The sequence below is a fragment of the Monopterus albus genome, unplaced genomic scaffold (genome assembly GCF_001952655.1).
Source record: "Monopterus albus unplaced genomic scaffold, M_albus_1.0 scaffold92.1, whole genome shotgun sequence".
NCBI lineage: Eukaryota > Metazoa > Chordata > Actinopteri > Synbranchiformes > Synbranchidae > Monopterus > Monopterus albus.
Window position 1 is genome coordinate 880196 of NW_018127972.1, and position 15452 is coordinate 895647.

The following is a 15452-nucleotide window of genomic DNA, read 5'->3' on the forward strand; positions in this document are numbered from 1 at the left end:
GTACTTAAAATTAACTTTCCAGGTGTCATAGTTAATGACAAATTGTCTTGGAAATTGAATATCAGATATTTTCAGAACAAAATAGCAAAAATATATTGATATTGGCAAGGGTTAGATATATTTTGGACGGGAAAGCATTACGCATTTTGTATTCTTCATTGATTTTACCATACTTAGAGTATGGTGTTGAAAACTGGGGCAATACATACAAAAGCTCACTTCAACCATTGTATATATTACAAAAAAGAGCGATAAGAATTGTGCATAAGATGGGGTATAGGGATCACACCAATGTAGCTTTCATACAGTCTAAATTGTTAAAATTTTTTGATTTAGTGGGATATAAGACTGCTGTGTTTTTGTATAAAGCCAGGAACAATTTATTACCTGGTGGAATTCAAAAACTATTTAATGAAAGGGATGGGGGATACAATTTAAGGGGTCAGTTAAATTTAAAAATTCATGCTATACGTACAACCAAAAAAAGATTTTGTATTTCCATAAGTGGGGTAAAACTATGGAATAATTTAAGTGTAGACATAAAAAATAGTAATAGAATTGACGAGTTTAAACATAAATATAAAGGTATGTGTCAATCAAGATATATGCAAGAACAGGCTCAATGATTAATTAGATGGAACATTGTGGGTGTAGCGCATTGTCCGTGGCATCATTGAGGATGGGTCATCATTGTGTCTGATTAGAGCCGACTCGATGATGTTTCAGTTATCACAGGTTTTCTAACTTCTGTTTCAGTGATCACAGGTGTATTCCCTTGTGTTGCATTGAGCGTCTACTGGAGGGGCTATTTTGATTGTTCATAACAGGGCAACCTTGTCAGGGTTTAGTTTTTGTGTACTGTATTTACTATTGCTATTCTTTTTTTGTGACCAACATTACAAAAATCCAAAGGTTTTCAATTTATAGCATTAGAGTGACTTGAAAGCAGGTTGAAAAGTTGTTTACTTGTGACCACATCCAGTATTGACCCAGGTGTGATGTTACCACTTCTGTGTCATTGCAGTAAGGTGAGATGTTAAACCTCTGGTCAGAAAAAGTACAAACAAAAAAAAATCTTTCATTAGGCCCTCACTAACCTTGTTCAAGGCAGGATTCTGTCAGCATAATCTTGCTGCCACTGCCTTCAATATAAGAGGTACAAACCCAGGATGGGGGCTCTTATGGCTGTATACTAGGATCTGTGTCTAAAAAGGGCTGTTGTCTCCACATCTTTTCAACTCAACACTACCTGTCTGTAGCACAGGCTGTCGCTTGATTTCTGTCAGGTCCAATCTTTTGTGTTGATGGTTTACATTCATGTTTGTAAGTCACATGTGTCCTGTTCCAGTGTAAGCACCGCTGAGGTCCTGCAGTAGTGCAGATTTAACTGAAATGCGAGTGACATGCACAGAAGATGAACAACAATGCCATTCGTGCAACAGTCAAATTGCGCAATACCCTGAAAACCTGCTCGGTTAGAGTATGTTCATTCCAGTGTGATCAGAAGCTTCTCCACTGACCCTTGTAGGTGCTGCTGCTCTCTTCTGTTTATTTACAGTGGCAAGAAACAGTATTGGCATTGTTTGCAGCTTCCTGGTTTTTTGCATAAATTGGCCATGAAATGTGATCTGATTTTTGCCAAAGTCACAAATATCAACAAACAATATTTCTAAGCTGATAAAATATGGTCTTTCACATCTTTATTGAACACACCCATTAAAGATACAAAGTGATGGTGGAAAAAATAATGGCAACAGTGTTTTAATAACTGGTTGAACCGCCTTTGGTAGCAGTAACCTCAAGCACTTCCTGTAGCTGTGGATTAGACCTGCACAATGTTCAGAAGGAATTTTGGACCATTCTTCTTCACAGAACTGCTGCCATATTCTTAGAAGTCTGGTGTGAACGGCTCTTTTGAGCTTATTCCACAGCATCGCTATTGAGCTGAGGTCTGGGCTCTGACTGGGCCACTCCAAAAGGTGGATTTTGTCTCCAAAACCATTCTCTAGTAGATTTACTTTAGTGTTTAGGGTCCTTGTCCTGCTGCATCACCCAGCTGGTTCTGAGCTTTAGCTTGGGGACAGCCACCTTGACATTAACCTGCAGGAAACCTTGATATACCTGGGAATTAATATTCCCCTCCACAATAGCAAGTGGTCCAGGTCCAAATAATGATGCTCCCTCCACTGTACCTCACTGCTGGGATAATGTTTTCATGTTGATACATGGTTCTTTTTTTATTTTTTTTATTTTTATACACCATACATAGTGCTGTGTGTTCTTCCCATACAACCCCACAGGACAATTTCCTAACAGTGTTGTGGAGTGTCAAGGTGTGTCTTTGGCAAACTTCAGGCCTGATGCAGTGTTGTTTTGGGAGAGCAATGGCTTCCTTTGTTGTGGCCTGCCATGGATACCATTTCTGTTCAATATTGCTTAGTGACATCAGAAGCCAAGTGGTGCCATTAATTTTCCCACCATTACTTTGTATGTTCAATGAAAACGTGAAAGATCATGACTGTTTGTCTTTAATCAGCTTAGAAGTATTGTGCTGGTTGATATTTGTCACTTTGGTGAAGATCAGATCACATTTCATGGCTGATTTAAGCTGAAAACCAGGAAAGTGCAAACAGTTTTATGACTTTTTTTGTGTGACTGTATAACCGGTCTTTGACGGTCTGAAACTGAAGACAAAAGCAATGTGCACAGATGTGCTTTCCATTTATCACCAGGTTGTTATTTTCATGTACTGTATACTTGAAATGCCTGTCGCTGTGTAATTTTTTTTTTCTTTGTTTCATATGTCAATTTTCAGGCCACAAAGCTCGATGACTGTTTTGTACAGAGGGAACCATTAGGAGTGGTCTTAATCATTGCGCCTTGGAACTACCCCCTGCATCTCCTTATATTACCCATGGTTGGAGCCATTGCTGCAGGTATCAGTCACTGCTGTATCACTATACGTGCATACATACAGTATGTGCTCCTTGAGTCAACAGTGGTCTGTCTCTGAGGCAATTTGACATAGTTGGACTGTTTCTGCCCATTCTCAGTAAATGTGGCTTCATCACAAAGTGACATTAAATGCTTTAGGATCCAATTTTGGTCTTGAAATAACATTAAACAACTATAGAATCATACAATGTAACTGCTGTGACTGTATTTACTGGCTGGTTGTCTCAAACTAGGAAACTGTGTGATCATCAAGCCCTCAGAGATCAGTGCTGCCACAGACGGTCTGATAGCCGAGCTCGTCCCCAAGTATCTGTCTCAGGTAAAGCAACTTCTGAAGTTTGTGTTCTGTTGGGGTATTTGTTTAATTGTTTTTCTTTTTTGTCAAGATTTCATCAGAGCAACAAGACTCATTCATCTCATAACCCCAAACACTTGCTGATGTGCATACTAATATACCTTTAATACACTAAAATCAGATTATTATACTGGCTTTACTGATGTACAGTACAGTCAAGTCATTGAACTGTAGTAGTCACCTTAGAGCTTGGTGCAGTGAATCTGACTGAAGATGGGACTCTTAATTTGACAGGACTGTTATGCAGTTGTTCGTGGTGGAGCAGAGGAGACCAAGGCGCTACTGCAGAATCGCTTCGATCACATCTTCTACACAGGTAAGTCTCCAGAATGGATCCGATTTCTGCATGTCACAGTTTTCACACGTAGACATGTCTGCTGCCCTTTACACTGTTCTCAAGACCAAAATGTCACAGGGCTCCAGACTAACATTTCATGCTGGTGGTTCTAGTGTCACCAAGTCTCCGAGAAGGTAGCACCAGTGCTAGATTTGGTGGTACCACTTCTATTTTAAAATGTAATGCAAAAGAAAGAATGTGAGGTGAAATTCAGATATTCAATCATATTGTTGATGATGAATGAGGGGAAAAAAAATCACCTCTAGGACCAGTCTCCTCTTTTGATGTAGTCGTTTCCTTATCTAAACTTTGTAAAAGGCATCTCCGCTGTGGCAGTGTCATAGGTTGTGGTGGACCTATTGCACACTTAATGGTAATAATTAATTCAGAGTCCTTAATTGTTCAAAACCTAAACAGATAATGGGGACTACTGCCCCCGTGACCCGGTATTGGATAAAGCGGACAAAGATGGATGGATCTTTATTTCTAATTTCATTAAGTGTCTCAGATACTGTGGCCAGTGTTGAGGCTGTCTGTGTAAGTGTTTGGTTGTCCAGTACTACATCTAAGTTCAGACTCGGGGCACTTAAAGGGACCTGGGTGCACACGTGGAGGTGCTCAGCTGACGGCACACCCCAGAGAGCCGTGCACGGCCTCGATGTGCTGTTCTCCACTTTGTCCTCAGTTTGGAGTTTGCTGCTCCATCATTTTTAGAATTTTGTTTTAGCATTCCTGGCTTTCTCAACTTCTAGTTCCCATTTCTGTGTGAGATGTGTGCACACGGCCCTGGCCTTTTATGGGCATTGGTGGAGCTTTAACCTGTGCTCATTAGGAAATACTGGCATGCATTTTCAACTTAAGAACACATGGGAATCATCGCTGTAAGAACACAGTTGCAAACAATTCTGTCGTTTAAGGAATCAGACGTGGACTTTTCTTGGGACCTTTCTTAAGAAAACACTTAGGAAGATGTTGGTGAATGTAGGCTAAAAACAATGCCCAAGTTTCAGCCTACATGTAGCTAATATGGCCACATTATATTTAAATAATTGTATTGTAAAGTATGAGATATTAATTAAGATAAGATCACTGTGCTTCTATAGTAGCCTGTTACCAGCATTGTCAAACATTAAAGTGACCATTGCATGCTCATTTCAAGCCATTTAATGTTTAATCTTGGGTACCTCTACATTTGCTCGGCACCCCTCATAATTCCAAATAGTCTGTAATGATTTCAGAATCATAAAACTAAAAAGCCTCTTCCTAAAAACGAGAGGATAGTTAGTGAACGTGTACAAGATTGAAATAAGATAAACATTAAAATATAGCAAATGTAAAAATATAATGGGTAACATAAGTAAAATATAGCAAATATAATTGAAATGAACAAATACAGGCGTGAGAATAAGATTTACTCATCTTTTAACCTCCTTGGTTTCCCACAATCAGGAATTTTAACTGGTTAACAATATAACAAATACATAGATCCAAAGCATCACTTTGGCAGATTTTTATAATTTGTTCAACAGTTGTGTTTATAGCAGTGTTAAGTACTAGTAGCCGGATTTCCATGATATTTAGGAACCATGTTCATACTCAGCACAGAACTCCTCTCCACTATGGACACTGACTTTTCAGCTCTCTTTTAGGTTCTCAGACTGTGGCACGCAGCATCCTGCAGGCAGCTTCAGTCCACTTGACCCCAGTGACCTTGGAGCTGGGCGGCAAGTCTCCATGCATCATATATGGTCGAATAGACGTTACAGCTGCTGCTTACCGCTTGATATGGGCTAAGTTTTTCAATGCTGGCCAGAGCTGTGTGGCTCCAGATTATGTGCTGTGCTCACCAGCCACACGGGATGCCCTGCTGCCTGTGCTGCGCAACACTCTGGAGGATTTCTATGGCAAGGAACCTCAAAAGTGTCCTGACCTGTCCCGCATCGTGTCACACCGACACTGGACACGTCTGATGGAACTGCTAAGGAGGTCTAGTGGAAAGATCATTGTGGGAGGAGAGAGTGACGAAGAGGACAAGTACATAGGTGGGAGTGTACAGTATAATAACTGTCCGATTAATAAAGGTAAAAAGTAATAAGGGTATAAAAAGAGAAAACGTAGCAGAGAAAGCAGACTCCCAAAGGTAATGTAGTTTACAGTTTAAATCTCAGCAGCCAGCAATAACAGTATTACTATATTATTGTCCACCACAATGATCACCCATCCCCCTAGTTACCCATCCCTGTAAGAGATGATAATTGAGGAAAAAAAATGTGCGTTCAAAAGAAGAGCGACATGAAGAGAGAAGGATCAGCAACATGCTGGTCCAAATGTGGAGCAAGTATTAGATCTTGATTTAATCTTATTACAGTGTCTTCCATTCAAGTTTCTACTTGCACAACAATCCTACAGTTTGTTTAAGTACTTCATCTTAGGACTGCAAAAACCAGTTCAATTACATTCATGGCATCAGCAGCCTACTTAAAGCTATGGTATGTAACTTGATATTTAATGTACTTCCCTTACTACAAAGTCTGCCAAATAATTACCTTACAAGCAGATTTCAGTGGGAAATTGCCTTGTGATAATCTATGATTAAATCTTTGTTTTCTGAGAGTCAACATCTTGGTTTATCAATAATAGATGCTGATCTTTTTTTTTTTTACTCTAAATTAAACTTTTGGGGACAGTGAGCATTGTAACATTGCATCATTTTTATTTATTTCATAATTTCAAAGTTTCTGGCTGTGATTAAATCATTACGTTAATGACTCTTGTCCTTCTACACCTGTCAGCTCCCACAGTGGTGGTGGACGTGGCTGAAGACGATGCCCTAATGCAGGAGGAAATTTTTGGCCCCATCCTGCCCATCCTCACTGTTGACTCTCTGGAGAAAGGCATCGACTTCATCAACCGTAGAGAGAAGCCGCTGGCTCTCTACGTTTTCTCTGATGAATCCTCTGTAAGAATGCAGACCTCTGCAGCCTCTTGTCTCTCAGTTGTGCACACTCTCATATTTAACACACAGTCTTTTCTTTTTTGAAGGTGGTTGATACGGTGTTGCAAAACACCAGCAGCGGAGGATTCTGCTCTAATGACGGGATCGTCTACATGACCCTTCCAGGCCTGCCTTTTGGAGGTGTAGGTAGGTCTTCTTCATGAACACTCACTCAGTTAGACTCAGTTGCTCCTCAAAGCTACAGTAGCTTAGCAAACTGTGTTGTAGATTTATTTTTAAATTGATAAATTGGCATTTTCCCCATCATTCTACACTCAACCCATAGTGAAAGCATGTCTTGGAATTATTAATTTATTTTTCAGTTTTATTAATCAAAAACTGATTAAGAGCCTTAATTCAATACTTTGTAACAGCTAATGTTGGGAAGTTGATCATTAGCTATCTGGTGATTCAACAGATTTAAATACTTTAAGATGAACCAAAGTGTGAAATCTTTAGAATGGAAAACCACATTCTTAATGGCCAGTTACACCTCAGAGAAGATATGGATTGTGGGCGTGCATGTATTTCTGTTTAGATAACATTAGGCGTCTTTGTAGATGAACTCCGTGGAAGCATATGACATGGGCTTTTATAGCTGTATGGATGTTGTAGAAGGTATCATTTGTGCTTTACATAGGATAGACTAGCCGTATATTATTCATGTCCACATTGTACACTATTGTGTTTGACCATTTCAGGAAGTGTAGCTGGCTCAGTGCTGGGTTAACTACACTAGGGGACAGTTTTCATTCTTCTACAAACTGTACCAGTGTACTGTACTTATGGAGTAACTTGTTATTGATACAGTGGGGAGTTCAACAATATTTTTGTCCATTATGAGTATTTGAGTAAAAACACACTTAGCCACGCTAATGGCATGATGACCGTGTCATCGGTTCTGTTGGTCCACCACTTTGGTCCAGGCAGGAATATCTCAACTATTGGATTGTTGTTACATTTGACTCAGGCATTCATGTCCTCCTTTGTTTGAAATGTAATAATTTTGCTGACCCCATACATTTTTCCTTTTGTTGGCATCATTGGATCAATTTTAATTTCTGCAATACTTTGAGTTATTAACAAATAGTAGTTTAAAAATAAGTTCCCATCATCCTCAGCTGTACTTTAGCAAATGATAGCATGCTATCAAGTGTATGGTAAATATTGTACCCACTAAACATCATGTAAACATTTTCCTTTTGAGCAGGTTAATATGTTGGCATTAGCAATGATCTGAAAACACCGCTGTATGTATGTAATACAACCTCACAGAGCTGCTAACATGGCTGTTGAGTCTTGTTAATGATGTCAAAGAATATTCTAAGTGCCCTTAAAACTCTGTTTGTTCATTTTTTCATAGCCTGTTTTATATTTTGAAGAGAGACTGGAATATAGTAAGTTTGCTACAGTGTTTTTGACTGATTCTTCCTATTTCATCTAGGGGCTAGTGGTTGGGGCAGTTACCACGGCCACTGGGGCTTCGAGACGTTCAGCCACCGGCGGGCCTGCATGTTGCGTGGCTGGGCTTTGGAGAGACTCAATGGCCTGCGTTACCCACCTTATACAGACAAGAAACTGAGCTGGCTGCGCTGGACCACCTCAGCCAAGAGCGGCTGCTCACTCATGTGATGACTGGAAGGAAGATATAGTGGAACTTTTTACACCAGGAGCATGAGAGTCAGCATTGGTGAATTTAATGTGGGAACGGGATTACTCCTATTTTTTTTAACCTAAGGTTGTTTGTATACTTACCTATATTACCATACTTGGCTAGCACCCTGTTTTGTGTCTGACACTTTTCATCTTGCAAGTTCCTCTCCTTTTCTCACTGGGTTCTTTACTTTCCGAGCTCGTTTTCTGGTTAGCATAGTATAGAGACAAAACAAGTCCATTTTTATTTTTATCTTTGTGAATGATATTGTATTATTTTTTTAACAACCTTGTTTGTCAGTCTGTACACAGTTTAAGTATTGTCTGTATATTATGTTTTTCATGAAATATAAATAAACTTGAAATATTACTTTTTGACATTTCTACCACAGGATAGTTATGTTAATTTACAAAATGTACAGTGGGTACGGAAAGTATTCAGACCCCCTTAAATTTTTCACTCTTTGTTATATTGCAGCCATATGCTAAAATCATTTAAGTCCATTTTTTCCTCATTAATGTACACACAGCACCCCATATTGACAGAAAAACACAGAATTTTTGACATTTTTGCAGATTTATTAAAAAAGAAAAACTGAAATATCACATGGTCATAAGTATTCAGACCCTTTGCTGTGACACTCATATTTAACTTAGGTGCTGTCCATTTCTTCTGATCATCCCTGAGATGGTTCTACACCTTCATTTGAGTGCAGCTGTGTTTTGATTATACTGATTGGATGTGATTAGGAAAGCCACACACCTGGCTGCCTGTGGGCTACGTGCTTCACTGCACCACTGTCAGGTTTTCAGCTGGGTCAGTTAACTCAGGTTCTCCTTTTCATCGACGAGTGTTCTGTGCACGAGACAAGGCTAAAAGTAGGACAAACATATTTCAAGTTTAGGCTATAAATGTAAATTTCTATATTTTTAGTATGGAGTATTTTTGCTTTTGTTTGATAAACCAGAATGATGCCAATAAAGAAGTTAAAAACAATGTCAGACTGTTTCTTCCGATAAGGCTAGAATACCCCAACGATAAAGTACGATGAAGGGAGCGTCATGATAAGGTTGCCTCCGGGCCTGGACAGCTGCCACTGTGGAGAAGATTAATTTCTGAGTTTATCAAGGAATCCTACAGGATAATGTCAGGTTGGCTGTCTGCTAGCTAAAGCGCTCTAGAAGTTGAGTGATGCAGCAGGACATTGACCTTAAACAGTCAAATCTATTACAGGATGGCTTCAAAACAAGAAAATCTGCCGTGTGGAGTGTGAGTCAGAGCCCAGACCTCAACCCAACAGAGATGCTGTCAAATGAGCCCAGAGCTCATGCCAGACACCCTGGGAATATATCTGAGGTGAAGTGGCTCTGAGAGGAAGAATGGTCCAAACTTCTAACATTGTGCAGGTCCACAGCTACAGGAAGCATTTGTTTGAGATTAATGCTGCAAAAGGAGCTTCAGCCAGTTATTAAATCTAAGGGCTCACTTTTTCCAAAAGCACTTTAAATGTTTAATGACTAGGTTCAATGAAGACGTACAATGTTTGTGTGGTATTAGCTTAAGCATACTGTTTGTCTACATTTGTGACTTAGATGAAGATAGGTTTACATTTTATGACCAAATCATGTAAAGGAAAGTCACTTTCGGCTTTTCCCGTTTAGGGGTCGCCACAGCGAATCGTCACACTGACGACTCGCATGTTGACATTTGTCACGTGTTTTACGCCAGATGCCCTTCCTGGCACAACCCTGACTCGAACCCAGCAAGAGCACTGCGCCTTAACCACTAGCCTAAGTAACATAATGGGTTACTTACTATAAATGTATAAATTAATAAATTGTGGTGGACATCTCTGCTGCAACGAGGTACAGAACAAGACTGAATTCCTTCTGGTCACCGTGACTGCAGCCAGCATGGTGCCTGCACATGTGTAGGCAGTACAGTGTTGGTACCATAGGGGTAAAAGAGACACCAACACTTAAGAGAAGCACACCATGGAGTCTGGGCTCTGCTCTCAGGAACTGTCAGACTGAATTCAGAGAAAAGGTTTGCAGGGTTCAGACAGCAGGTTCATGGCTCAGGTCTGTATGAGGAGGGGGGGCTGGTCCCTGGGGAGGCCTGGTCAGGGGCTAGAGACTCTGGTGTTGGAGAGGGACTCGTTGCTGCTGCCGGCTCTTTCTGCACCAGCTCGGGCTCATCCTGGCCTGCCTGCGGTGGGTGGACCAGGACCCGGTCTATGAGACCAAAGTCTTGTGCCTCCATGGGACTCATGTAGCGATCCCTTTCCATCACACCTTCTAAAAGGCAGGAAAGAAGAAAGAAATGAAGCATCCACTTATGACAAGTCCATTCCACTTAATCACTACAGCAGCTGATTAGCTCCTCCTCTACACTGCAAATTTATAAAAATGAGCTGCTGTTGTGATTGGCTGGTACATTTGTGACAGACCTCCTTCCATTATTAACACTAATGCAACACACAGCTGCTTGGGGTCTACTGATGTCAACATGGCATCACTTTGTCATCATCTCTATAGTAGCAATTTTTAGGCAATACAAAGACAAAATGAAATTCATATCAAATCACTAAAAATGTTGGAATGGTGCTGACATTTCCATAACAGCTTTGTCTTTCTATGTCTCTCTCACTAACACACACACACACACACACACACACACACACACAGAGGGCTGCACGTTAACACTCGAGTTAACCTACCAATGGTTTCCAATGGCTGCCCTGTGTGTTTGGCATAGATGTTGTTGATTTGTCTCTTCAACTTCAGGATCTCCTCAGCCTGGATGGCGATATCTGTGGCCTGACCCTGGGGACACAGCGCTATGGGGATTATTACCCTGTTTCACTGAAATAATCCCCTTTTATAGCCTTGAACACTGGTGTTGTAGTCAAGACCAGCTAAACAAGACAAAGACTGGGGCGTACTGAAACCGAGACAAGACCCAGATTTACAGGCTGGAAGCAGAGTTAAGACCAAGACTAGACCGGCGCAATTAAACTGAATTTGAAAGTACTGGCTCGTCTGTGTTTCAGCGGCACTATATACAAGGGACATTACTGAATTTACTTTTTAATAAAAATTCCCAAAAATTATGAAAAGCCTTGAGACCAAGACTGATCTTGCATACGACACTACATGGCCTGTCCACAGAGTGCAACACCGATAGCCTACTGCAAAAATATTAAACCACCTAGAAATATTAAATAACTCATATTAGTGTAGTAGGCCTACTGATAAATTCAGACCAACCATCTGGGGCCTCCTGTTGGTTATAATAAATTACTTAAGGTTTTGCAAAGATTGGGGGAATTTTTATTGGAAAATATATTCAATAATGTCACTAGAACATAGGTGAATCAGTACTATCAAACTATCAAATTCAGGTTAACTGCACTGGTCTGGTCTTGGTCTTGACTCAGTCTCAAGCCTTTAAGTGTTAGTCTTCACTCTGTCTCGATACACTCCAGTCTTGGTCTCATTTAGCTGGTCTTGACTACAACACTACTGAACACTATGTTTTCATAACTGTCAGACTTAATCACCCTATGCTTGAACTCAAATCAGTATTACTGTACAAAGTGAGACCACTGCCTTACCCTGGCTCCTCCTGAAGGCTGGTGAATCATGATGCGGGCGTTGGGCAGTGAATGCCTCATCCCTGTGGTTCCCGCTGCCAGGAGCAAGCTGCCCATGCTGGCTGCCTGGCCAACACACCAGGTGGAGACAGGATTGAGGATGTACTGCATGGTGTCGTAAATGGCCAGCCCTGCTGTTACCACACCTCCTAGGAAAAGAGAGGAAGGATAAAAGAAGCCAAATGAATTAACTCAATTTAAAAAAGCTCATTATCATTTTACCCCAAATCTATGATTAATTACATGGACAATTGTGGGTGTGGTGTACATTTTGTAATAATTCTTTAATTTAGTATATTACTTGTGTGATGTAAGAATGTTAACACTGTTATAATCTTTTTTTAGTATAATATGTGTGTGGGTAGAAGTGAATCATTTACTGCTTGCAAACCAATGACGGTAAGATGATGTCATGGGGTAGGACTGGATAAGTCTGACTTCTTCCTACTCCATTCAAGCATGTACTAGGTATAAGCAAATTGATATTGGATTAGCATTTGTGGATATGTGCAAAATTATGTGTGTTGACATATCGACTGTCTTTACATGCTTGAAAGAATAAATCAAATCAAATCAAATCTAAAGTAAAAGGGAAAATGAATGATGTAAAGATAAAATGGCAAAAAAAAGGCTATTCAAGGTTTGCAACACCTTACTCAACTCTGAACCCATCTATCTACTTCTGTCTTCACAGATGGCCTTACCGGGACTGTTGATGTACATGTGGATGGGTTTGTTGTTGCTTTCTGATTGTAGGAAGAGCAGCTGGGCAATAACCACACTGGCTACAGAGTCATCGATCTGAGCAGAGGAGTGAGAAACATGTTTAAAAAAAAAAAATAAATAAAAAAAATTCTAAAAAGTTTATTAATGATGGATCTCAGCATTCAGGAGGACACTCACAGGACCCATTACACAGATGATTCTCTCCCTTAGGAGGCGGGAATAGATGTCATATGCTCGTTCTCCTCTCCCCTGAAAAAAAGTACTTTTTTTTTTAAATCTTAAATAATAGCAACAATGACAAACTAAGCTGCACTGTGCATCTTTAAAGTTTTGGATAGGTTTTCCTACTCTCCAAGCCACTCTAGTTAGTTCCTTTCAATCCATTCATGAAACCATCTCACAGAGACTTTCAATCTGCTTTAACCAGGAAACGACACACTAGATTCTGATTGTAAAACTTTCCTGTTGGTGCGTTCAGGATGCTCTGACTTTGGAGGATTCAAAGCTAGTGGTGATACAGCAGTGACTGTGCTACAAGAAGTGACTGAACTGACATAGTTGTTTGTTTGATTGTCTCCCCATCAAGGCAATGAGTTACAGATTTGCATGAAGCTATTTTCTACCTGTAGCTGTGTGAAGCTCCTCCATTTCTTTTGTATGACAACAGTGCAGAACTAGATTCTGAGTATACTTTTTGTAATGTCCCGTTTTCCCTCTTATCTCTTTGCTTTCTACAGTGGTTATCTATACTAATACATACACACAGTCCTCCTCCTGCTGCTCTCAACGAAAGCAAAAATGTGAAACTCACCGCTTTCTATATTCCAGACCATCTTTCATAGTGAAATGTCTATCACACCAACATATAAAAAACCCGAACATATACAGTGGTTTAGCATGTTTTCTATGATGGAGAGTAACAATATTGACAGTTATGTGAGGGAAAATGCTGCTGACTCGTCTTGCAGTTTGATAACATTAACAAAGACATGGTGTGGGGATTTAAGGTCATTATTGGAAATAATATATTTTTGTCATTGTGAATGTACTCTTCTTATGTGTAGTGTTAATAAGGATGTTACTTTATGTAGTTCCACGTACTGAGGATGCCCTTTGGGCATACATCTCTATAGACATGTTGTGCACAGTGCAGCAGTACTAGACAAGACAGCTTTGAAGCCAAATAGTTCATATAAGTTCACTCACCGTCTGCTCCACAACTATAGGTATAAGAGGGCTCCTCCATACAGGACTGTGATGGATGGACCTGCTGTGTTTCAGCTGTGTCAGCCCACTGATGTGAAACAACCTCTGAAAGACACAGAAACAGAATGGTTTCTCAAACTTTATTCAAATTGTATTAAACGATGAGTCCAAAAAACAAGTGTCATTGCAACAACAGCAGTTAAAATCCTCATGCTGTGAGAGCGGGATGGTTTGACACATACATTTCTGTCTGTGGCATTCTACGCAACACAGCTGGATCCTGAAACACGCCTAACTGCTATGCCATCCCAAAACAATGATTTTAAAAAACACGAATTAATTTGACTGCTTAAGTACAATGCATTTTGGAGAATACCTTACACAGTCTGTCTTTATATGAGAGATCATATCAGTACCGCTACATTATGGGTCTGACAGGTTTAGACGTGATGTCTTGATGCAACGTTACACAAGCTAACCTATCAGCTAACGCGCTTAACACAATGAGCACCAATTAACAACAGTGACCACTGACTTTATATAAAACCAGCTATAGACTATGAGCCATGCTGACAAGAGGGCTCACTAAACCTGCTGGTAGTACTAACCCGTAACAGCATAGTAAAACTTTAGTTTTGACTCTCCACTTCGTCTGACAGTCTTAAATACAACCAGCTCTGCTTTGACCTTTGAACCTTCTTCTTCGTGGAAGAAAAAGACGCTTCGCCTCCAATTTAGATTCATTAGCGCCATCTATCTGACCCAGCTGCTATTTCCATCACATTTCCTGTCGCCAGGGCATTAGAACCGTCTCCCCAAATATTGTATAGCTATTACAATCAAAACATGATTTTTTTTAGAATTAATGAGAAACTCAGTAATGAGTTTCTCTGAAGACTTTCAAAAGAAGAAATATTCTAAAATGTTTTTTTTCAGTATGAAAAAAATAAAATTACAAAGTGAACACATTTACCAAAAAAAGTTTTTATGTCTGTTTCAGTTTCTGTTTATGCACACTTATATCTCTGTGTTTGTCTCTTCAGCTTTTGTTTGGATATTCTCATCTGTTTGTGTCTGTCTGTGTCATTCTGTCTGGATGTCCACCTGTTTGTTCCCAGAAGTAGATGGAGCTGAGAGTCTGAAAAATGGTAAGGCACTAAACATTTATAAAAGTAAATTTTGTTTAGACAATCCTGTCCTTCAATGCATCATAATGTGCCTCTGCCTACTACAGGTGTGTGACATGAGACACCACAACAAGCAGTGTTGGTCCTGGCATGGCTGCACGGCAGGACACTCATGACATGAGTGCTGAAAAGATGTGGCCTATTACTCTTCTCTATGCTCACTTTATAAACTGACACATTTGATTAAGTGGCTGTACCACTATTTGGGTGAGGCCTCACAGACTAGCAGGGCCTGGGGCCCCACGCTGGGGGGTGGTGAGGCGTGCCACAGTATGTCAAATCACATTTTTAAAGTAAGAGCATTCATCTTTGATTATTCCACTGCATGACATTTCCAGTAAATACTAATTATCTGCATTAAAAAAAACATTTAAAACAAGCA

The 15452-nt window shown here is 40.1% G+C and overlaps 2 protein-coding genes across 4 annotated transcripts in view; one reads left to right on the top strand and one right to left on the bottom strand.

Moving 5' to 3' along the window:
- Positions 1–8673, top strand: part of aldh3b1 (aldehyde dehydrogenase 3 family, member B1) — an 11963-nt gene extending 3290 nt beyond the window's left edge. For both annotated transcript variants that reach the window (XM_020608329.1, XM_020608330.1), the window contains exons 4-10: positions 2816–2936; positions 3189–3274; positions 3545–3626; positions 5297–5689; positions 6440–6606; positions 6690–6789; positions 8087–8673. In XM_020608329.1, coding sequence (XP_020463985.1) covers positions 2816–2936; positions 3189–3274; positions 3545–3626; positions 5297–5689; positions 6440–6606; positions 6690–6789; positions 8087–8274 — 1137 coding nt within the window. In that variant the 3' untranslated portion in view covers positions 8275–8673. The remainder of the gene's footprint in view (positions 1–2815; positions 2937–3188; positions 3275–3544; positions 3627–5296; positions 5690–6439; positions 6607–6689; positions 6790–8086) is intronic.
- A 1469-nt stretch (positions 8674–10142) lies between these two features.
- On the bottom strand, positions 10143–14606 carry clpp (caseinolytic mitochondrial matrix peptidase proteolytic subunit). 2 transcript variants are annotated; one of them, XM_020608252.1, is made up of 7 exons: positions 14492–14606; positions 13884–13988; positions 12855–12926; positions 12656–12752; positions 11913–12100; positions 11016–11121; positions 10143–10593 (listed from the first exon to the last, which is right to left on the bottom strand). In XM_020608252.1, exons 1-7 carry the CDS (start codon positions 14501–14503, stop codon positions 10367–10369), a joined length of 807 nt encoding a protein of 268 aa, XP_020463908.1. In that variant the 5' UTR covers positions 14504–14606; the 3' UTR covers positions 10143–10366. The 2 variants fall into 2 exon arrangements, with proteins under 2 accessions (XP_020463908.1, XP_020463907.1); XM_020608251.1 differs by lacking the exon at positions 14492–14606 and adding an exon at positions 14265–14466.
- Between the last annotated feature and the right edge of the window lie 846 nt (positions 14607–15452).